The 24,532-nt window shown below is 39.7% G+C and overlaps 2 protein-coding genes across 2 annotated transcripts; both read right to left on the reverse strand.

Moving 5' to 3' along the window:
• Positions 1-1,542: 1,542 nt before the first annotated feature.
• Positions 1,543-7,813, reverse strand: atic (5-aminoimidazole-4-carboxamide ribonucleotide formyltransferase/IMP cyclohydrolase). Its single transcript, XM_079176890.1, has 14 exons — positions 7,667-7,813; positions 7,342-7,468; positions 7,066-7,209; positions 5,889-5,977; positions 5,641-5,792; positions 4,931-5,087; positions 4,290-4,415; positions 4,004-4,197; positions 3,823-3,912; positions 3,609-3,734; positions 3,393-3,485; positions 3,115-3,297; positions 2,054-2,209; positions 1,543-1,882 (listed from the first exon to the last, which is right to left on the reverse strand). Exons 1-14 carry the CDS (start codon positions 7,683-7,685, stop codon positions 1,763-1,765), a joined length of 1,776 nt encoding a protein of 591 aa, XP_079033016.1. The 5' UTR covers positions 7,686-7,813; the 3' UTR covers positions 1,543-1,762.
• Positions 7,814-12,125: 4,312 nt separating this feature from the next.
• mnx2b (motor neuron and pancreas homeobox 2b) lies at positions 12,126-16,545 on the reverse strand. The gene is made up of 3 exons (XM_079177657.1): positions 15,942-16,545; positions 14,310-14,470; positions 12,126-13,192 (listed from the first exon to the last, which is right to left on the reverse strand). Exons 1-3 carry the CDS (start codon positions 16,354-16,356, stop codon positions 12,779-12,781), a joined length of 990 nt encoding a protein of 329 aa, XP_079033783.1. The 5' UTR covers positions 16,357-16,545; the 3' UTR covers positions 12,126-12,778.
• Between the last annotated feature and the right edge of the window lie 7,987 nt (positions 16,546-24,532).

Here is a 24,532-nt window from a genome sequence, read left to right on the forward strand (position 1 = left end):
ACAAACAAAAAGAACAAAGAAAACTCCTGTCGTACCGTGCTGGTAAAAACTATAAGCCCACCCCGGTGCATGCTGGTCCTATCTGTCTACTCATATATATATAGCCACAGCTGCCCACAGTAATTACCAAAACAACAACAAATAATATAACTAAACACATTACTATTAAAGAGAAAAAGCAATCTTAATATATCAGACATCTAGAATAATTAAACACTACTTATTAATGAAATAACAAAATACTAATAAAATAAATAGCTCCAACACAAAGTTTAGCATATTCATCATCAAAGCTAATTTTAGCATCCTAACAGTGGCTAAATAGAATTAAACAATGACATATTTATAGAAATAAAGTCATTGTACAGTGTCATACAAATATATTTCAAGCTACAAAAGTCATACGACGAAAATAAAAGTGTAGTATGTCCCAGAAATTCATAAAGAGTTGTCAGAGGTTTTTTTTTGATAATGTATCAAAAATGTTATAGCATGTTAAAAATAGTATGTTGGTCATAAAAAGGCCAAGTATTGAATATGGGAAAAAGTAATTCTGTTATGTCAATAAAAGGGATTTCTGAAAAAAAAAAAAAAATCATAAAAGACAGCATATTATGTTGGAAAGTCATAAAAAAAAGTCATAGTATGTCATTTTATTTATTAGTCTTATCCGGACCCTGAGTCTGAAATAAAGTTTGATTGATTATGTCGAAAGTAAAAGTCAGTTTTATGACATAAAAAGTCATAGTATAGTCTGTTGCAAAAAGTTATACAAAAGTCATAGTTTAGTTTGTTGAAAAAAAAAAAGTCTTACTATAGTATGTCGATAAAACTCAAAAGAGTATAGTATGTCAAAGAGTCAGTGTGTCCTAAAAAGTTTGAGTAAAAATAGTCAAAATGTAGAACAATGAAAAAAGTGAAGGAATGGATGTTAAAAAGTCAGTTTTTTATGTCACATAGTATCATTTGTCAAAAATAGTCAGAGAACCGTGATAGTATATTAAAGTAATAAAAAAAGTATTGGTATACAAGTAAAACTAAAATCATAGTATAGGAGGTCAAAAAAAAGTATACTTTGTCTTTTTTCAACATACTATATATAGTGTAGGTCTAAAAAAGACATAGTATGACTTTTTGACATACACTACTGTTTTTTAGTTTTTTCGACATGCTGCTCAATGCATGCATGACTTTTTCACAGGTCCAGAACAACACCACAGTCCGCCTATTAGTGACCCCTGTACTACAAACTAAACTATGACTTTTAGCGACCTACTACACTATGACTTTTTCATGACTTCTTTCGACATACTATGATGTTTTGACGTGTTTTTTTTACTTTTAATACTTATGGCCAAGGGCGAGTTTTGTGAGGTCTAGGTGACATCTGCCCACCAAATTCTAATCAGTTCCTCCGAGTCTCAAGTTTGTGCAAAATTTGATGAAATTCCCTCCAGTTATTTCACGAGATATCGCATTCTAGAGAATTGGAACTACAGACGAACGTAAGACAAAAAAAAACAGACAAAACCATGATCTGTCAATTACAGTTTATTTCACTCTGAAAAATGACTGACCTAGATTGAACAATAACAGTTAACGTATCTCTCTTTGATGTTAGGATCTCAAGTAATGAATGTTGTTTATTTGTTACAAAACAGTGGGACCTCCACACTTTAGCATGATGAGGGTAGGAATGGTTCGAGTATCAGCAATGTTAGAAAAAGTGTTTGACTCCAATGATCCAAAAGTGTTGAGGTGCTCAGTGGTGGAAGAGCCGCAGGTTGGTGTGCACCAGAGTGATGCCTTGCTCATTACAGGCATTAATCACAACCTTGTCAGCAGCAGAGCCAGCTGGCGCTGCGATGTACTTAACACCACTCTACAGACACAAACAAAGAAGGAACAAACGTTAAGACGATTGGAACGAGTCAATAAGAGTTTCCAAAAGATGAGATTTTAGCAGGTGTCAACAGGCCATTCCCATCCATTTTTTTAATAAAGCGCATACAGTGTGAGCCCATGCTTTCAGGAAAAGGTGCGTTATATTTACCATCTTGGCCCGATCTATGTTATCTCTGAAGGGGAAGAAGGCGTCAGAGCTGACAGCCACGGCCTGCAGGGAGCTGATCCAGTTCTTCTTTTCAGTCTCTGACAGGGGCTCAGGCACCTCTTCATACTTTGACTTCCAAACTGCCAAGTCTGGGCCCTGTCAACACAAAATACAGGACATTTCATTTATTCTCAACATCTCCAACTTGACATTGAACATCAGACATTAGCAGACTTGTGGGCCGTGTGTACGTGATGGCCACTGTGGGAACAATTCAAACAGATCCAGCCAAGTAAGGAAATAAAGTGAAATCTAATGTCGCAATAGTAGCTTTGTTTGGTGCGCTAGCTAAGCTGATAAGAATGAGCAGCCACTAACACTAACAGCATTACACTACTTGCCTATTCACTGAATAAAGAGTCAGAATCGGTTTATTTATTTAATAAAGATGATCAGCTACTAGCCATACTAGTGCTAAGCCTGCTCTGTGGCTTTGTAGCAGTAGATATAGATTTATTTGCTCAAAACATATCAGTACGCGTGTGTCAAATCATCTACAAACAACTTATGTGCTTAGAAAAAATATTTTTCTGGACTCAGAAGGCCAATGTGATTTTTCTGCTTATCAAAACAGAAAAATTGTTTTATTTCTAAAAATTGTTTGTGCATAGTTAAAATGAATTAATAAACAATTGTGTTTGTTGGCGGCAAACAGGAATATTAAAGAAAGTATTGCTCAGAAATAATCAGGTGAAACTTAATACACCACTACAGTCACATATTTATAACACTATGATCCACAGGATAGCAACTTCTCTCTCTCGTTCTTTGCATTGTTAGATGCCTGATGAGTGCATACATTTCCTGTATCCATATCTAAAATGTACCCGTAATGGGAGAAATGCAAAATACAGAGGCGTATATAAAATGCAAATATACTGAATGGCTTTTTCTTCTAAAATGCCACTGACAAAAGTATCATTGCAGGTTATTTTTTTAACAACTAAACTTAACTGCTGCTTTATCTGAAATGTGCCTGTTGTCCATGGCTACCCCCTTACCTCTCCAATGGTGCCGCTGACGTACTGGTCGATTGCGTTGGCCATCTCCGCTCGCTTCACACCGCTGCAAAACTTCATGCTCAGGACACGAGGGTGGTGCCTCAGCCACCAGTTATCCGCTTTGTCACCCGCCAGCCGCGTGCAGTGGATACGAGACTGTTGACCGGCGCCAATACCAACAACCTGTAAAACAGACACAAGAGAAAACATCAGAGAAAGACTCATAGCTCATCCAGATTCCTCTCTCTCTTCTACTCCTTACATCTGCCTGTTCTTACCTGTCCATCTTTAGCGTAGCAGACAGAGTTGGACTGAGTGTACTTGACAGCAATGGTGGCCACGGCGAGGTCACGCACAGCTTCCTCCGAGAGCTTGGGGACATGGAAACGATCAAAAAGGGTGAGCACTCTTCATTTAGATAGAATGAGGTCAATAATTAAATTATTTAAAATGGCAAAGCAGGATGAGAAAGTAAATGCACTACAGTGACTCACCGAGCCTTCGGAAACCACGTTGCTGAAGAACTCCGTATTGATCAGAGCTCCATTCCGCTTTTGTTTGAGATAGAGACCGAACAACACTCTCACCTCAGCCTCATCAGGCTCGTAGTCTGGGTCCATCTTAGAGAAAGAAAACAGAACATTTAACTAAGCTCTAAATGTAATCATCCTTACGTACCAATACAAAAATGATGAAGAAAGATCTCACCTGAAGCACACAGTAGTTGCCGCTCTTCTTTTTGGAGAGGATCTTGAGCGCCTCCTCATCATAGCCAGGAGCAATGATACCATCGGACACCTGAGAGCAAGCGAATGGAATCATGGTTCCGCAAAGTATTGCTTTAATAAAAAAAATCATTCTTTGCATTTGTTCAATGACACAGTTTTACCTCTCTTGATATAATCCTGGCAGTGGGAACGTCGCACACATCGGACACAGCAATGAAGTCTCCAAAAGAAGACATTCGGTCTGAACCTCTTGCCCTGGCGTAGGCCGTGGCCAGCGGGGTGAGTTCCTTCAGCAGGTCATGCACCATGCACACTTTGGCTTCCTCCTCCGACAGAGGAACTCCTACTGCAGCTCCTTCAGAGGAAACGGGAGAACAGTCATTTTCACATTCAGGGCACTAAATGCTAAAATCAAGGAGTGTGTCCGCATGCCTCTTATTGTCTTACCAGCAGGGCTGACATGCTTGAAGGAGGCGGCAGCAGCCATGCCGAGGGCGCTCTTCAACTCTCTGACCAGCTGCCAGGCGTTCAGAGCGTCACACAGGTTGATAAAGCCGGGGGAACCGTTGACCACTGAGAGGGGGCAAAAGGAATGGTGTTTCAGGATAAATGCATAGTTTTCTCCTTATCTCCCTCTACTACGGTAATATTTATTGGATCAACTCTTCTGACATGTTCATTTTAGCGGGACAGGGATATTGAGGGCATTACAGTCAAAATCCCTGCCGTTTTATTTGTTATGTACACTTCTGGCAAAAAGGTTGGATGAGAAGATCAATACCACTAAATTAAATATGCCTTTTAAAAACTGGTGATGGGAAAACAGCTAGCCTGGCACTGTAGAGATAACAAAAACCACAGAGTAGCACATGTTATATATTGTTTGTTTAAATTAAACAAGTGTATAAACGACAAGTCGTTGTTTTGAGAATGATAATCTGTTGAATTTATCTGCCATTTCTTGGCTTACTGGCGTAACCTTCGGTAAGACGGCGAATTGTCTCGTTTACACTTCAGTTTCCGTACAAAACACACATAATGTTGAACAGCAGCATTAATCTTCTCATCCCGGTTGACGTCGGGCCTACCTTTGAGCGGCAGGGCTGGGCGCAGCGTGTAGAGTTGTGCGGGTGCTTGGTGAGGGTTCATGCCGTAGCGCAGAGGCAGCTGGGAAACACCGCGGCTGTACTGTCCACGAAAGTAGTCGGAGATGGCCTCGTCGTACTGCGCTGTGTGTGTGAAGGCCTGAAGAGCAAAGCACATCAAATACACTGGCACAAAAAAAACTAAAAACAGTCACATTATCATCTTCTAATGTGTACCAAAGCCAGAGTTATAAACCTCAAACGCATTTACAATTTGTCACAATAATTCAAAACAGGTAATGAGTATTTTATGACAACTATTTAGACTTCACCCCAAAGCAAAGCAACACAATGTCTGAGCTTAAACGGATCAATTAACTCAGTCAGACCACCAGTCGTGAGGTTAAACTCTAACCTAAACACACATTCCAACACTTGTGCCAGAAAGCCTCCTCTGGACTTTGTCTTGCACCGGCCCTCACCTCTAAGCAAACACCATCAACATGAATTAATACAGAGAGAGAAACACAATACGGTGACCTGAAAAGGAGAATTCTCTTAACCAGTCAGCATAGAGTCCAAAACTCAGATACTCAATTTACCGTCAGAGAAAACAAGCAAAAGTTATCAGTCAGAACGGTCACCCTGAATATGCTAGTCTACAAATTCAGTTCATGTACACATGAAAGAAAGACATGAAAGAAAGTCAGTACTTTGAGGGCCAGAGTCTTTCGGGTTTCCAGGGTTGTATCTTTGTCTCCTGAGCTCTCCATCTCCTTTGCAACCACCGAATAGTCAGCAGGATCACACACTATGGTGACCCGAGCATGATTCTTGGCCGCTGCTCTCAACAGAGTTACGCCACCTGGGAAGCAGGAGAAACACGTGAATAATCATAGTTTTTCTTAATGCAACGAGACACATTCATCTCTGGATAGTTTACTACAAGCACACAACTCACCGATATCGATCTGCTCCACAGCAGCTTCCACTGCAACACTCGGGTCGGAGACGGTCTTCACAAACGGGTAGAGGTTGCACACGGCCACTCTGAAGAAGAGCAAACAGAGAACGATGATGAAGATCAATACACAGACACATCATGAACAACAAGACTTCCATTCAGGGCGACTTTAACTTCTTTTAATTCCATTTATTCAATCCACTCAGTTTATTTCTGAAAGCTGCATGAAAAGCGCCACTCGCTCCTCTCTAGAGTTTGACGAGAGAAACTAATCCTCCCACAATGAAGTCCGGACTTTCTGCAAGAAAGACTCAAATGTAGCCGCTTGCTTTTACACACTTTGAACCTTTTATTTGGGAAAAACTGCAGGATTTTCTGTCCCACAATCTAGCTGCTAGGGCAACATTTATTTGCATTAATAGATTTGTGATTATATATTGTTCTATATTCTGTATCTAAAAAAATAATAATTAGGCCCTCAACATTTCCCAAAGCTCAAGCACACATCATCTAATGCTTCTTATGTTCAAATCCCAAAAGATATTACATTTACAATTTTATAAAAACACAGAAAAGAAGCACATCCTCACATTGAAGAAGTTGAAAGCTGTGAATGTTGGCATTGTTTCTCTGTTATAAGTGACTAAAATGATTAATCAACTATCACAACTGTTGATTATTCTTGTATCACAGTAACAGTGCTCGAGGATCTCCTGGACTACAAACCGTGCTCTCCGTGTGACCTTCTTCTCACACCCTAATCAGACTCAACCTCCATCTTTTATCACATGCTGAAACACTGCCCATTAACTTCGGAAGACAAAGAAACAGATTTCCAATGCGTCCATCAGATGTGTTGTGGGTTTCGTTACATTCTCCAATAACAAAACTGCAAAAATCTGATCTAATTATCCCATTCTTCTTCTTTCCCTGATAAATGAGTCACAGGACAAGCAGCAGCTGCAGCAGCTTGCCAATAAACCAGCTGCTAATCAATTACACGTGCAATGGGACAGCACCAGTCTGTCCTCTAACCAGGTCATGTAGGCTTTGAAGGAATTATTCATCCTTTTACTGTAAATAAGTATCCACCATGTCATTACAATGATGACAGTTTTTAAATATGAATTTGTGTGTTTAAATGTTTAAGGATTCTTTGCCTTGCTTCTCTCACCTGACGAGGCTGTAGCCCAGCTTCTCCATATCTGCGGTGTCAGTGGGGGTTTTCCTGGCCAGGATCCCTCCATGGACAGCGGGGTGCAGGGTCTTCACTCGGCCCCCCAGCATCTCTGGATGTCCAGTCAGCTCAGACACATCCCTGACACACAGCAGAGACACCGACAGGTCAGACAGGACACCCCCCCCCCCCCCCACCCCATGGGAAGCTGCTAAGACTTAGTGAACAAGCACTGGATTGAAGTTGTATTCCAAAGACTACTTCAGCACCCACCTGACAGCCAGCCCAGCATCACGCAGGGCTTTGGCTGTGCCACCCGAGGCGACCAGAGACAGTCCGACACCCAGCAGCCTCTTGGCAAAGTCCACCAGTCCAGTTTTGTCTGACACACTCAAAAGTGCTGCAGGGACGGATAAAGACACTTAACGCATATCTTCATGCATCGTTATATTCACAAAAGAGAAGTCGAGATGTGTTTAAACGAGGTAAAGCCGACCACGTTGGCTAATGTTAGCCAGCGAGCTAGCATCCTGATGTCGCAGAACAAAACTTTATATTGACCGCAGCGAATCAAGTGAACCTGAAGGGAAACTCTTACCGAGCTCTGAGGAGGCCATGCTGACGGCTCCGGTGTCGAGTCTGTAGCCTGTGTGGATGTAACGAGAGTTTCTCTTCTGCCTTTGCTCGGTTTAACCAGAAAACTGCAGAGTAAGACCGTGGAGGATGAGACAAATTCACTAGTATTTCAATGCTGCATCATGTGCTTCAAAACTATGAAGTCCCGCCCTGCTGAGGTCGGCCCGCCCCTCTGACACACAAGCGCACCCAAAAAGAGCCACACGGCGCAGGGAATGCGCATTTTCATCCGCCAAAAAGAACAATATTCAGGAAGCAATACAAAAACAACAATAATAGTACTAATAATAATACATGAAGGTATCTGCAATGTATTTATGGCGTTATCTCTAATTACATTCTGACATGTAAGAATGAACAATTGAGTTAAAATGAGACTCGAATTAAATATAGGCCTATATCTTTATATGCTGACGTTGAATGTGTTTAAATGAAGAGTTAAAAGACATAACCGATTTAGGTCTAACCCAAACCAGTTATAATCTAATTTTAAGATATTTCAATTATCTTTTAATAAGACTAAAATACTAATTTTACATATATCACATCTAAAACTGCAATTGTGGCATGCTATACCTTTTGCAGAAGCTGGATTTTTTTTTCTCCATCAACAAACAAATTATGTTTTTGATAATTTACTATATATTTTAGGAAGCTTCATGAAAACCAAAATGCGGCAGAAACCACAGAGCTTTTAGAAAACAGTAGACCAAATTGTGTCACCTTGACTGAAGTATTACCTGCACGATCATATGTCGGTCTTTCGCTTATATCTGATCTCTGTTAAAGATTTGAGTCAAATCAGGCGAAGTGTCTTCTTTTTTTGCCACAAGAGGGCAGACATGGACCATGTTCGTACTGCAAGACAACAATTCTATATTTTATATTAACTATTTATCCACATCCGCACATGTTAAACGTTAATGACAATATAGTCTGAGATGCATGTGCAGAGCTGTGTCGGTACCATTTTTGATACAGGTCTACTATCTTGTTTAAAGGTGTTTTTCTATTCATGTTATATTCTGTCTCTTGTTTTAACCTGCACTAGTTTAGATCTCATTTTGGTTTCATATACATTTAAGGAGCATTATTGGTAGAGGGCTGAGACTTAAGATTTTAATTGCCAACGCCTGCTTCTGTAATTGTTGTGCATATGATGAATAAACAACTTGAAATTAAATTGAGACTCTGAGCTATATTTTACCTGTAGTTATAGGTTGTGTGGATATTCTATTCTTTTATCTTTGGTGCACTTGTTTATGAAAAACCCTCAAATGAAATTAAATTTTTTTTTTTTTAAATCGAAAGACTTTGTTCATTCTTTATTTAAGATTGATTTGAATAACAGAGACTATAGTTGTAATGTTTTCGTGGTAAGATCTTTTTGCTCAACAGCAGATTTGAAGGTTACATTGACACCAAGAAAGGCCACAAACATCATCACTTTGTCCACATAATTGGTAAAACACCTGTAACAGACGTTTCCCGCAGCAGTAAATGACGCTTATGAATACACGCCACGCCTTTTCAATAAACTTTATTGGCAAAAAACGGTGTCTTTTTCCTGCTTTGGAACAGCGTTTTAAATCGGACAGATGTGGATTTATTGGGCTCCGTCACTCACTCCTTTACTCGCCCATTAGTTAAGTGACAGGACAGGGCCCGGGGAAAACCTGCACCAATACGTGTGATTGCGTTAAAAGATCGCACAATCTGTTCATATTTACGTAATGAGTCCGACATTTTGCAGATTGATTAAACTACGTGGTGTAAATATGTTTAAGGGCAACGTGATTTATAATCCAACAAAGCACAAAAAGAGGCCGATTTATTTGTTCAACTATGAAAATGCGAGTTTCTGGTAACCGCTCTATGTTTGAGGGGCCGAGGTGACATCTCAGGGGCGAGCTGAGTGATGCAATAGACGGTGAAACATTTTTATAGAAAGACACAGGCTTCACTATGCATTATTGGTTAAAAAAAAGAAAGATGCGGTGAGGCCGTCAGCACTTTAGTCGGGCTGGCTGTCGAGAAAACTGACAGCATTATCAGCAGTAACGTAATTTACGCATTGAATTTGTAATCAACATGACTGGTGTATTCAGATTAAATTAGAAGAGAAACGGAATCAATGACCTCCATATATTGCTGCGCTGCTTTATCAATTAGCTGTGATTTTTTGTTCTGAGGGGCCTGTGTCATAAAAACAGGCCAAATGCTATTTGTCATGCAGCTGACAAGTCACACAACTAAATGAGCTCCTATTGATTCGCATGATTTTTCATCAGCCAGATTAAAAGCTGCAGTTTGATTGAGGTTCAGCCTGCAAACTTGTTATGTATTCTATTCATCCCTATTAAATCAGGTCTGAAAAAAGTTCAATGAAAACTCCTTTAAAGTCCTTTTTAAGTTAACTGGAAGCATTAATGTGGTGAATTGAACAGAGTATTTGATGCTGCTCACTTAAATTACTAAACGTTTGGATTATTATGGTTATCCCAGAGCATTTCTAATTGTGTAATCTACATTTTCCCATCCTTCTGTATAGCTCTATGAGGTTTCTTCACTTAAAAAAAAAAAAAACGAAAAAAGAATTTCATGCTTTATTTTGTTAGCTGTCTCTATATTATTCAAACTGGGTCACACATTGTAAGAGGAGTTAACCAAAATTGTGAACTCATATATTCATACAACAGATTCTAAAATGTGATAGCACATGTGTGATATGTGCACAAACTGTAGCGTAGAGAGCAATAACATGTTAATAAAATGGCAATATTTGGTCATCATTTTTAAATAGACGATCCTCATTTGTCACAAATGTTGGCCAAATTCCCAGCCATCAAAATTTGCGACCTTGTAAAAAAATAGATACTGTGGTGGCACTGTGTTTGGTAACAGATATCAATATAAAATATTCAATAAACTAAACACATTTGCGATATAGTTAAAACAGAATATGATCCTCCAAATTCAACAACAAAATATGTTACCATTCATGGACTGCATAATTGCATGGAAAAGAAGACAGAAATACAAATACAAATGAAATGTTAGTGATACACACATACAGTCTTTAATGTAAGCGGGTGATTTTGCATTCAAAGTTAAAAGCATTTAATCCTCAAATGATAGCACATCATCATATTTGCCAAAATCTTCAAATAACAGAGCCATCAAACTACTAAACCACTGACCAATAAAAGTATCTCAGATTCCTTTTATACATACAGTTTTTAAAAAGTGCATCGACCTTTTACTCTTCATTTTGTGACCATTCAGCTGAAATCAATGTCTAAGGACCCAATTGAGAAACCTTCATCTGATAGCTGCATTGACAGGAAACCTGTGAAAAGTGATACTTTTATCGTGGAAGCCATCTAATAAAGTCTCTACATGATAACATTGAGACTCTTAACACTTTCTTCTTGTTTTTGAGCAGAGCAGATGTGCCAGTCTCCACTAAAAGTCCCATCAGTGTTTAAATGCACTCCCAATCATTACAGAGGGGTGTGAGTGTGTGTCCAGCCAGTTAAGAATGCATTTAATCACTATATAAACATGTGACATGTGGTCTGAGAAGGGGCCAAATGACACCATACTGCATGTCCTCCAATCTGCTCTTTAATCACAACCCTTACATGGGTGGCCATTAAAACGCCCCGGTCGCAGTTGCAGTTACACACACTCATCATGCTGTTGCACTTGGAAATTAAAATGGGCCCGTGTGACATCACCATCAGGCTTTTGATGGCTTTACTTCCTCTTCATTAACTTAATTATTTGGCCATCAGTAAACCCCACAGAGTAATTAATATCTGAGAGCTTTTGTAATAAATTTTAAGTATGAACTGAGAATTGCTTTCGCTTTGCTTTGCTGTAGCAGAGGCAGCGCGGTGGCTGTGAACGAAAACGAAAGAAGGTGAAGGAGATGTGGACACAAGGAGTTTTTCTTCTGTTATGTCGGATATAACCTTTGTGGTATTCTTTTCTTTTGATCAAGTCACAAGTTTTGTCTTAATAGGACTTTTTATGTCTGTCTGTCGGTCCACTTTGGTCCCGATTGAAATGCCTCCACATCTATTGGATGGATTGCCATGAAATGTTGTTTAGACATTTATGGTCCCCAGAGGATGAATCCCAGTGACTCTGGTGGTCCTCTGACTTTTCATTTAGCTCTATCAGACAAAAATGTGTTTGGTTTATCACCAAATACCTGCAAAACTTGAGATTCCTATCAGCCTCAACTTCACTTTGTGTGTGCTAATTAAGATGCCAACCTAAGATGGTGAACATTATACCTGCTAAACATAAGCATGTTAGCATTATTGATACGCTAATCTGGAACATGGATCAACAATGCAGACTTTTTTCAGTTCTATTTTTTTTATTTTGCTCTATTTTTTGTATTTCACAGTTACACCACAAACAAGTTTCAGATAAATACATGTGCGATTCATCTTTGCAATCATTTAAATAAATTAAGTTAATTTACACGTAAGTGACACGCACAAATTCATAAACATCACCGTGAACAAAACAATCCCACCAATATTTACACATTAAATGCACAAACGTAAATGAAGATGTTCGGCAATGTTTTCCCCCAAAGCATCTGGAGCAGCAGATGTTCTTGTTTCTTCAGTCCCAACATCACACAGCTTTTTAATTTTTTTGTCTTCATGATGTCATGATGCAGTGGAGGCTGCACCTCGGCTTCTGTGCATCCTGTACGCATACACTGTATGCGTACACTGTACGCATCCTTCAGTCATGTGTGTTCACTGGGTGGAGCTCCAGCTGTCAGTGGATGGAGCAAACACAAGGTGACCAGAAGGTGATTGGCATGAAAACAGCAACATTTTGGGAGGAAATGAGAACCTTTTTTTCTTTTCTTGGCATGCTACGAAATGTACAGTACTTAGAGAAGATTTTATTCACAGATGGTTTTATAAAGTATATTTGTGGCTTTTGTGTGTTTCTGGAAACTGTCAGTGACCACAAACACAGACATGTCCCAGTGTAATGTCTGTAATTCTCTGGAAACCAAACTGGTGTTTCCTGAGTCTGCTCACAGTCCTGCCCCGATCTTCCTGTCACCTCCTCCTACTTGCACCCCCTCCAGCTCCTCATCAGAGAAAGGGCTGTGGGGATTGTAGTCAACATCGGTGCTGCGCTGCAAGAAGTCTGTGGCTCGCGACATCCCAACAGGAAAAGCATGCTGGGAGTCCTCCTCTTCTTCCTCCTCCTCTTCCTCCTCCTCCTCCTCCTCCTCCTCCTCTTCCTCCTCTACTCCATCCTCCAGATCAAGATCTATCCCTCTGTCGTTTGGATTTGCAGCTTGACGGCTCTCATTTGATTTGTCTGCGGCAGTTTTTCCTCCGCTGCGTTGCTTTGCCTCAGACTGGGCCGAGGCGGACGCTTGCTCCTTTGCCTTTCGGCTGCGTTTCCACTTCATCCTCCGATTCTGGAACCAGATCTTGACCTGCCGTGGGATGAGAGAGCAAAGAAAATGTGTTCACAAGACGGTCCAAAATATTTTTTTTATTGAAGAGCAAATTACTAATTTTCTTCTGCAGAACTTCTAATACAACTCAAACATAATTTCATAGATAAATAAGAATATATATGCACAAACATAACTCTTTATCTTTGCTCTTCTGCACCTTACCTTTAAACTACTTATAATATGTCAATGTTGTTGATCAAATATACTCTAATCATATAATTCATCAATCCCACCAGAATTATGAAAGAATATTTAATGAAAATAGAGACAAAAAACACAATTTAAATCTTACAACGAAAGCCTAATGCATTAAAGTCTTCGTTCAGTTTTTGGAGAAATTAACTCCGTTCAGACATTACAATATCACCAAAATGATAATAAAAAACATCCAGTAATGTGTCCTAATGTGTTGTAGCTACATTCTGCATCTCTGCATGTCATATTTGCCCGTAATTTCAAATAAACTCCCCTTTGTTGAATTAGTAACGGGACATTTTAGCACGTCAGTCACAATTTGTTGAACAATTAATAACTGTTTCAAGAATGAAAGTATATTAATTCAACAGTTCACAGTGACACATATACATTAAAGCTATGAGTTTGTTTAACTTTACTCTTTTTTTATGCTTTCAGACAGCTGATGGTTAGTTTTTTTAGGATACAAACATTTTATACGATTGTATTAGAAATGTTATTTGACATTTTATAATTAAATATCTGTTGAACTCCAATTTTGTGGCCTATTTTGTGCTATTTTTCTGTTATTGCTTCATGCAGGGCACTGCTGAAAAAGAGATTTCTCAATCACTTAGGCTTTCATGGTTAGATAATAAATAAAACAACTAAAATAATCAAAAGCCTGTTACGCACAGGAGTCATTCGAATAATATGGCAGCTCTTTCTAAAGTCTGTTAAAGTCTGTTTTAAGACTGAGAGAGCTGAACAAGAATATTATGTCTTAAGTTCAGTAAACTTTGTTCTGGAGTGTTCAATAGGATGAGTCCTCGCCTCATTCTTGTTTCTGAGAATTATTCTTTTTAACTATGAAATGAACCTGATGGCTGGTGAAGTGGACTGGTATCTCTTCCTGTACCTGTGTTTCAGTCAGCATGAGTGAGGTGGCCACTTCAAAGCGTTTGGGTCTGGAAAGGTATTTGTTGAGCTTGAACTGGTTCTCCAGCTCCAGCAGCTGCTGACTGGTGAAGGCTGTGCGAGGCCTCCGGCACTTCCCCAACAGACCAGACTGAGGGCCCGCTGCAGGAGGAAGAGCAAAGCTATCAGTTTTGGGCTTCACCTGAGTGGACAGATTCAATGAATCGTTTCAATTTGTTATTGATTTTATGACAACTTATTTGATATCAGAGATTCATGGGCTATTTTTAAGTTCAACACACAATGTCTGAATATTTCTGTTTTGATAATTCAACTAAAATGTATTTTGAAATATCTGCCCTTTAAAGAAGATTCAAGTCTTAAATTAAATATTTTGTCAATAACTGCCAGTCTTGTTTTTTTAATACCAAGGACATAGGAAGTTCAATATAATGCTGTGACTTAGGAACAGGCACACATATGCCCGCACTCTCTCGCCATCATTAACTATAATAGCTTTACTCCAGTTTATTGTTGACGGGGGACACGGCAGAAGCGGGCACAGAGGCCATAAAAACACAGGCATGCCATTAACTTAATGAAAATTCAATGAAGGCTTTTGGGATTTTATTGATGAACTACAGAACGTTTTAGGTGTTTGTTTATAGTTTCTTCGTCACACAAAGACAGTTTTCATCATGTTGGCGTTTATAGAGAAATAAATGGGCCAAAATTAAAATATGAGACATGCAGTCAACAGAGGCCAGTAGCCTATACTGTTCAGGACGATGTGGCTATTATTACCACAAAATATATGAAAACCATAGCCCAACCTTGAATAAAATAGCGTACAAAGCCTGGCTTGGATAACAAAAATAAATTGCAAAGTAAAATTATTATACCTGTGAAATGAAGGACAAAAAGCGTTTTCCCTTTGAATAACACAAAAACAGAAGTTTAAACTGCCTGTTTACATGTGTCTCATCTTAGACAGCATCGACATTTTTTTAGTCAAAAATCCTGATGCATAGAAGGACAAATTATCCGTAGCAGACTTAAGTGATATCATTTGAATACCGAATTGAGTATTTTCTTTATAAAGGAAACAAGACAACAAACAAACAAATAAACAAGCAAAAACGAAGAACGAGCTATTAACGTATGCTAAAAAATAATTAAGACTGTTATCTGTAATAATTGCATATATTATATTAGCCTAATATTGATATGAATAATCCAAACATAACATAAATAGTTTAGTCAAAAATCAACTCGGTTTTATTTGACCCAGTCAGTGTTTGTGTTCAATGAGTTTACAACACCTGAGCGGCTCTTCAGAGGTCAAACCATCTGATTAAAAGCTGTAAAACCCGATAACGGAAAACGATTCAGAGTGACACACATGTGAGTTTGTGTTTGAAGAAGTTAAATAACTAAAACTTTTTTATCTCTCAGTTTATTTGGCTTTTAAGTTTTCAAATCCGAATATTCTGGACATACACAATAATCTAATTTGATCATATATTCTTGCTTTTTAAAAAAATATAAAACTTGATTTCATATTGTCAGAATAGGCCTGAAGTATCAAAAGAAAACATCGGAATCACTCACATATAGGTCTATATATACTTACTGGTGTAATCTGGCAGTCGTGGCATCATGATCCCGGCGCGGAACCAGTGCTCCAGGGGCAGAGATCCCGCCATAGCAGCCGCCTTCAGGTGCTCCGGGTAGGTATGTGTTAGTTGTGTGAAGCCGGTGTATGCGAACGCGGGGTGCTGAGCACCCAACGCGGATAACGGGTACATGGGTGCATGATACATGCCGGAAATTGAAGCAAGTCCTGGATGAGGGAGATTTAGAACACCCGGTTTGTGGATTAATCCTTGAAGTTGTGCGGACCGTGGAGACGGGGTGTCCGCGCGGCGGCAGGAGACCGGGCTGCCTGCGGGGCTGTCGCTGCTCAGACCTGGGGAGAGGTCTCGGCTCACGCGGTTGGTCTCATCGGCTAGCAGGGCGTCAATTCTGAAGTTTTTGGATTTTTCCATGACGGCTTCACTCAAAAAAACAAACAAACGTGTCAAGCTTTGGCGGGTGCGCACCTGTGCCGTGCGTCAGCACGCGGACAGCGGAGACTCTTCCACTCACAAACTCATGTGTTTTCCTTTTCTTTTCATGAACGTTCAGGCTGGACGAAACAACACAAGTTTAGGCAAAAGTGAACATTAATACATGCTCAAATGGTAAATTATCGACTTAAAAAAAAACACTTTTTGACGGACTAACTGACTGACGTTTGCATGCGCATTCCTCCATCTATTTCCTTGAACTGTACCTGCATATGTCACTCTGCAACATACAGGCTACTTACTGTACGTCTGTCCTGGTGTTTACCACTAACTTCACAAAGAGGCATGTGTCTCACTCCACCAGCCGTCCCTCTCTACCCCCGCATGGCGCTGTGAGCTGGGATTGGATGGACGCAGAGCTGCTCTGACGGGCCTCTAATCAGCTAATTACTCGCTCGTTTCTCCCCCCAGAAAGCATTCAGAGTGAGGTAATGTCCAACCCTTGTCCCGCCTGCAAACACCTTCAACTGCATCAAAGTGCGGAGGTACATTAGAAGATTAGGCGATTGTATTTCCAGTATCTATCTTACTGCCAGCTCCTCATACTCACCACAGATTGCAGCACCTTGCAATAAACAAAGAATTATATCCACCGCTTTGATTGTCCAAAATAATTATTAGTGCTGCAAACATCCTCCACAACGTAGCAACAAACATTGGCTGTTTATCAGCAGCCTTAAGATTTTTGATTGGGTAGAGTTAAAAGAAAAAACAACAAAAAAAGCGTTGTGTCCAGTTCAGTATTTAAATCATTAATATTAATGGCTTGCTTCGTTCTCATACTCAGGCCATACCAATGCCATTAAAGTTTACGACCAGGAATTGCACACAAACCATATAAAAGTGTAATGACTTGGCAGAAGAGGCTATAAGTTAATTAGCCTTCTGCTTTAGGTGAACTAATGCCATTTTAAGACCTGAAAAGCGGAGGTGCATCAGTTGAAGTGAAGTCTGTCTATTCTTTTCAATATGGCTGCATGTCTGTAAGCTCTGTTACTTTACTGACAAAAATAAAACCTAAAATAATAACAGGCTATAGCAGGATAAAAACCTTAGTGCTGCAGACACAATCAGTTTGTCAAGTTATGAATTAAGATAATGCTTCTTATTTGAGACTTTAAATTACCATTTTATATTGAGAATCTGCATGTTGATGCAAACATGATGCTCAACATTGATTCAACTTCATGTGAAAGAAGATAGTGAAATAGGTTGACAGTGAGGGCAAGTCAAGTCCCCCCAACAACCCACAAAATCAAAGCCGCTATGATTGTTTATTGTCCAGTGTTTTCATTAGTTGTTTACTCAGTAAAATATTATATTTTCTAAATTGTAGATTTCTTTTTTCTATGTATTATTTACATATCTGTTAACCTAAAAGTAATCACATCTGAATGTGCTCAGTATGTGGAAGCCTACACTTTCCGTGTGTATATTTTAAGTAGTCGGATGTAACTAATTACCAAGCGGTTGTCTGATTTTGCTGACCAGTCATGTTGCAGTTCATGTCATCTCTTCAATTTATCCTATTAGACATTTGCGGGAAATGCTTATGATTATAAAATTAATTCTTGAGTTATGGCCAAAAACCGTGAGGCCACAGTAACCTTTGACCACCAAATTTTAATCCGTTCATCCTTGAGTTCAAGTGGACGTTTGTGCCAAATTTGCCGAAGGTGTTCCTGAGATACACGCAATGAGGTGGACATGAGGTCACAATGACATTGACCTTTGACCTCCTAAATCTGATCAGTTTCTCCCAAGCGGCAAACCTCAGTGTCTGAAAAGTGAAGCCACTGCCGAAGTGCCTTAAACTATCATTCTTTTCTAATGGCCATCAGGGGCCTCTAATGTCCTCGTATGTCAAAAAGAAGCCTGCTGTATAGAAGTCTATGACAAAATTATTCTACTTCTCACTTGATTTATTACTTTAGTTAACTTTGTAAACATGAGTTTATGGTCTATAGTTTCAAGTCTTCTCAGTACAGCACAATGTTTATTTAGTAAATGATGGTCCCATTTAGAGTCAAATAGACAATAAATCAGGGAATGCTTTCGGATGTGGCTACCTTGAGTTGAGCTACATGATTGGCAAGTTGCTACCACAGTGTTATCGTTATTCACAATGTGTTTTCAGTTTACTGTGAAAGTTTTGGTTGGCAAAAAATGTTTTATTCAATGTTCAGTTGTAGGCTATACTGTTTCGTTTCACTATATTATACTGCCAAAATGTTGACATTACGGGCTTCAAAACCTTAATCCAAACCAATGGGTGATGCCATGGTGACTATTTGTTATATACAGGCCAAGTGGATGTTTGTGCCAAACTTGAATATATTTCCTCAAGGTGTTCCCCAGATATCACGAGAATAAGAAGGACACAAGATCACAATGACCTTGACCTACTAAATTTAATCAGTTAAAAGTGGAGGTTTGGGCTGAATTTGAATAAATTACCTCCATGAACCGGACGGACAAAGTGAAAACATGATGTCTACGACTGTCGCTGGGGCAGAGGCTTAATAAAAAAGGGATAATAAAAGAAAAAATGGTGAACATGACCTCAGTGTTGCCAGGCCCTGCAGGTGGAATACATGTTCCTTTGCATAACTTCATTCTACTACCTGTGTCTGAGTTGATCAGCTACAATATTGAGAATCGATTTATGTTTTTTACTAAATGCAGAAATGGCAGGTTCACTGTTACCGGTTTGTTTGGTTGTAATTGTCTTCTGTGATGGCAAACAGAATATCTGCTAATTTTGGACTCAACAAAACATTACAAGGTGATGGGCAGGCAATGTTCCCTATTTACTGAGTTTTAAGGGAAATAATGAAAATAATCGTTAGTTGCAACCCTGCAGACATTATTCACTAAATTGAATTGCCTCTAGAAATGAAGGTCTAGCCGAGCAGCTGTTTGGTCTTGAACACATTAATTTAAGGAGTTTTCACCAGTTTAAATGCTTCATCGGCTCTTCACTTGAAACACCTTCAATAACAAGCAGTCAGTGCAGATGTCACAATGTTACAGCTACATTTTAACTCCAGCCTCCACCCAAAACGCCTCTAAATCGCGTGTCTCAGGAAACTGAAATCCATTCTGCAGAAATGAATAAAACACTAGCCTACATGGGACGGGAGAAGACCCCAACTCATGATATGTAATTGGCTGGCGCACGCGTACGTGTGCGCGCGCGCGTAGTTGACCTCCAGAAAATTGGAGCGGTCTTGCAGGTCCGCCCACCTATCTCTCTCTCTCTCTCTCTCTCTCTCTCTCTCTCTCTCTCTCTCTCTCTCTCTCTCTCTCTCTCTCTCTCTCTCTCTCTCTCTCTCTCTCTCCTTCACCAATGTGGCTCTGTGTCGCTCGCCCTCTGCTCTCTATCAGGCAGATTACTGCCTGTCTCCGGCGCTGATATAGAGGTAATTTGCTCCAGGGAAATCAGTGCTGCTTTCTGCCTGTTTCTCTCAACCTCGTCCACCTCCAAAGGCTCGTTCCCTTGCTTTTATGATTTGAAAGTAATTTAAATAGCCAGGCCACGGGTAAATCCGTCACCCGGGCCTGTTGACAGAGGGCACAAATTAAATTGAATCGGTGCCCTGAAACTGCGCTCAGCTGAGCACCGGTTCGCACACCGTGGCTCTCCTTGAAGACATCAGATGGGGCTGCTGCATGTGTGCATATAAGACACGATAGACAATATAAGTTATTTGTGTCTTAAGGTCTGTCAAAATGTGCCAACAAAGGCCTTAAATGCTTTGAAAATGTTATTTAGGTCAGAAAACCAGAACACTTCGGTATCCAGGATGATTTCCAACTTTAAATGATTCAGACGGATAAAGCTAGCAAGCAAACAAGTTTGATTAAGAAATAATAAATGAATAAAAGCTGTTTCTTAGACAAACAATTTAAGACCAGGTTGGGGGCTCTAGGGTCTTCTTGTTGGTCCCTTACAAGGAAATCAAACTAAACACAGCTTTATTTAGGAAATACATAATGTAAATGAAAGACAAACTAAAATAATTAGGCTGATTTTTAAACAATGCCCCTCTTAAAGACAGCGCCAAACAATTACATAATGGGAATGCCTGGCTTTAATGAAATTCAGTGTTACAAAGCCCTACATACATTTTCAATTAATCAAATTGCAACTTAACTGACATGCAGCAGGGATTTTGGGGGATCCTGAGGGCTGAGAGTTTGTTGGTAATCCACTAACGGTCACCTTCCTCCGTGGTACAGGTGCATTAAGATTCCTAATGAGTTTGCTGGTACAATAAAACCCTCACTCTGTGTATGGAGATCATCGAACTTGATTGCCCTTAAAATTTAAAATGACAACTGAGATACATAACTCAGGTTTTCAAGATATATGTACAGTATAGTGACATTCCAAAGATATCTAAGTCAAGCATTTTTTGTCAGCGGTACGCCAGTGTCATCAGGTAAAATCTTAATTTGCCTAATAATCTTTACGACCATTGGGTTTTGCTTCACACCTATAAATATATTTATTGATCCATTAGGGAAAAACCTTTCAGAGGTCAGGGTCAGCCACAGTCCAGCACGATGAGACCAGCACGATTTGTTGCAGCCGACACTTTAGCAGTGTGGAGTCAAAATCAGCAGCAATAGAAAGACATACCAGAGGAAAGTTGTATTCATCTTAACAGTCACTTCTGAATAATCTAAACTCTCACTCCCTTCTTTCACACATGTCCTCACATGCACATGGCCTCTTGAACCCTTTGCAGAACCTTCACACCGTGAGAAGACAACGGGTTCAAAGAGACCGCCGGCCCCTTGACGTTGCACTACAAAGCCAGAGTTTATCGACGAGTTATGTGTCAGTAAACTTAGCGGCCAACAGGAGTTTACTGAAACATTAAAGAGCTTATCAGCAATTACAGGCATATTTTTCAATCATTACCACAGCCCTGAGACAGCCTGCCCTGTCCTTAAACTAATCCCTGTGTGCTCTTGTGCTCTCTGTCGTGTAGTCAGCACATTATTGACTCCCACTGGGTCACTGATCCTCGCTGGTTTATTTAAACCTACTGATAAGACCCTTCACGCTGTTGATGAGTGAGACTAAAGAAAGTTCGGGAGCTTCTAGATTGTCACTCTGATAACATGGCTGAACTAAAAACACGTCAACACGGTGCAACGGACCACAAAAGACAATGTCATACATGTTGATTCATCCCGATTCAACTTGCTCCGTATGTGCACATTCCTGTCTGCTCTTCCTTTGGGTCTGTTGTGACACATGTAGCTTTCAGGGACGCTGTCCACTAGCACCAGTTTTCCCACAGGGTCTGGAGTACAACATCTGGACATGATAAATGATTGGGGTGCACAATGGGCTTTCTGTGCATTGAAAATCAGCGTTCCGTCCCCCCTAGTAAAGAGACTAACTCCCACAGAGTTAAAGGTATATAATAAATCAGCTCACTTTCTGCCAGACCTTGAGACCAAAATGAATGTTGTCTCATTAAGGAGATAGAGGTAATTTATTAGTGTTTTGCTACTCTTCTCTGCCTCCGTACACTGTCTCCATCATTTATTAACCAATATTGAGCTTTGCCATATGACATCCAGCCCACTGGATGTGAATCTCCTTCTGTTTTTGCTATTTTGGTCTCTTGGTGCTGGTGGAGACAAAATTAAGTTGTCTGCTGAGTCTAGAATCATGCATTTTGCTCTACTTACATTTTCTTTTTCTAAAATGGATTAGTTCATTTCCCAGTTGTGCAGTAGGAGCTACTAAGTAATGAAGATATGTTTTATAGATCAAAAACAATGCCGAAGCACATTATCACAATGCCCCTGATGAACACAACCACTGTATCTTGTCAGTTATCCAGATGCAACAAACTGCAACATTTGTGTTTATGGAAAACTGCTTTAAAAAGAAATCCATGGAGCTGAAAAAGCTTGGCCCAACAGCAAACCCGACTATATAATATTGTTCAGATACAGGAAAAAACATTCACATCAGCCTCCGAGTCGTAATTCTGAGTCAGAGATATGTGATCGTATCTCCCACTTGAGTTAACACTTGGCATTTTGTCAACACGTGACTGTTGTGAAACTAGCTAGCAGAACTTTGTAGTAGTAACAGTTAAAGTTTAAAGATATGTTTTTACGTAACATTACATTTTTAGCGTTTTGGCATGTTTGGCGGTGACAATCTCAATATCTGCTGCCTGTCGAGCGGAAATTTTCAGCCCTCAAACACATTAAAACGTATTCAAGAAATACAACTGGGGAGGCTCGACTGTCATCACTGGCATCCATGAATCGAGAAGGACTTCTTACTGGAACTAAAACGCACGGATGTACTGAACAACTGTGTCATTGAACTCTTTGTAATCAAAGAAAAGAGGATGGACTTTGTCTTTAAATAGTGAACAGCAGCTTTGGTAAGTGAACTGCTTTTTTTCTTTTTACATCTGCAGTAGCGTTACTACTGTGTTAATTTCTATCGTGTCGTTTTTCATGATATGGTGAATATTGTTCCCTCCGATGTGAATAATATTTGAATGTAGAGTGTGTGGCGGAATGCGTGTTTTAGCGCAGCAGTTTTGCTGGAATTTGCAGAGGTCTGTTGAATCGTGGTATTGAGCTTTTATATTATTCTACCTGCTTTGTTGTCATATAAATATATGTGACTGGTTCTTGTGAGTTTGTTGTTGTCATTGTGTTGATTACATTGATTTACATTGCCCGTTAATGACGAAGCATCTCGTCTCGCTGGCGTCATAATGAGGTTATTAGGAGGTGGTTCAACTGTAGTAGGACAGCACTGAAGGCCCAGGTATAAAATACAGGGCCGCCACTGGTTTACAATAGGGATATAGTGCATTGCATAATGGAATTACTGGCATAGCTTATACGTGAGGCTGTCCACTTTTGGGGCTATTTTTTAAAAGTTTAGCTCGAGGAGGAGTTTGTGAAAGACTTCAAGCATGTACCTGAGCTCCTTGGGATATAAGATTCACTGCATATGCCCATCCAACGAGCATGGATAAAGTCCTTGGAAAGTTACCCAGAGCAGTCAGAACTTTCATGCCCTTTGTCATGATACCGATGTTATCAGGACCCTCTGATGTGTCATGATGTTGTAGATTTTCATTCTTTCTACAACAAGGTCCTGCAACACACTGTCTTCATCAGCACCCTGACATAGCAAGAACATTGGGTATTTCAGACTGTACAGCTAACAAGAACGTTCTTCCCAAACAGAGCTGTGCAGGAGTGGGTCCTGAAAGACAAAACATTCTTTTACACTTACAAGTAAATAGTTCTTTTAATGGGTTTGAAATAAAGTCTGTAGTTAACACAAGCTTAAGATACTTTAACATGTTGTTCTAAATAAATATACCTCTAAAAAGGCGCTTGCTAACAAGTGGCTAAAAGAGACAACAAAACCCTGTCCTGACATTTTCACATCATCATGTGCTAGGTCAGATTGGCTGCTGTGGAAAGGTCCTATTAGAGGCAACACATGACACAACAAAACTCAGTAGTAATGATTGTATTTTGTGATTTGATCTACTGACGTCATAATCTTTTAATAGTTGATCTGTAGATTCCTCAAACACAGAAGCTAACATCTTGTCGTGTCGATGCTTGGATTGCTTGTGGCCTGAAATGACAAAAGTAAACATTATTTGTCACTTTAATTATTTTGCACACTGGTTTTAGCATTGAGGTCATTAGTGTTGAAATATTGTAATAAACTATTTGGAGGCATTTCTAATATTCTGACCACGACATGCATGTTAACTGACCTATAAGTGAACATATAAGATCATTTTGAATGAATTGAATATATATTTATATGTACACATCTGAACATTCTAAACTTGTATAATAAAGTGGTCACTGAGTGCAAACACAGGCAATTATTTCAGACTCTTTTTGTGGAGAGAATCTCAGGCTAACATTACCTCCTGTAGATGAAAGTAGAGCAGGATAGCCTGCACCCTCAGCCCCAAGGTTCTGCTCTTGACGTGGAGAAGGTTCAAAAGCAGCTCGGTGTAATCAGTCAGCATGAGCTGCAACCCCTGTCTAAAAGCATACTCTACAC

Source organism: Pholis gunnellus, assembly GCF_910591455.1.
Source record: "Pholis gunnellus genome assembly, chromosome: 1".
NCBI classification, from domain to species: domain Eukaryota; kingdom Metazoa; phylum Chordata; class Actinopteri; order Perciformes; family Pholidae; genus Pholis; species Pholis gunnellus.

What these genes read in the sequence shown, in the direction of transcription:
- atic (XM_079176890.1), bottom strand. An exon ending in CTGGGCTACAGCCTCGTCAG is followed by an intron (nt 5,978 to 7,065) that starts GTGAGAGAAGCA and finishes GCTCTTCTTCAG; the next exon opens with AGTGGCCGTGTGCAACCTCT. An exon ending in ACGTGGTTTCCGAAGGCTCG is followed by an intron (nt 3,486 to 3,608) that starts GTGAGTCACTGT and finishes CATGTCCCCAAG; the next exon opens with CTCTCGGAGGAAGCTGTGCG.
- mnx2b (XM_079177657.1), bottom strand. Translation starts at nt 16,356, where the DNA reads ATGGAAAAATCCAAAAACTTCAGAATTGACGCCCTGCTAGCCGATGAG. An exon ending in ACGACTGCCAGATTACACCA is followed by an intron (nt 14,471 to 15,941) that starts GTAAGTATATAT and finishes TTCCTCCTGCAG; the next exon opens with CGGGCCCTCAGTCTGGTCTG. An exon ending in TCATGCTGACTGAAACACAG is followed by an intron (nt 13,193 to 14,309) that starts GTACAGGAAGAG and finishes ATCCCACGGCAG; the next exon opens with GTCAAGATCTGGTTCCAGAA.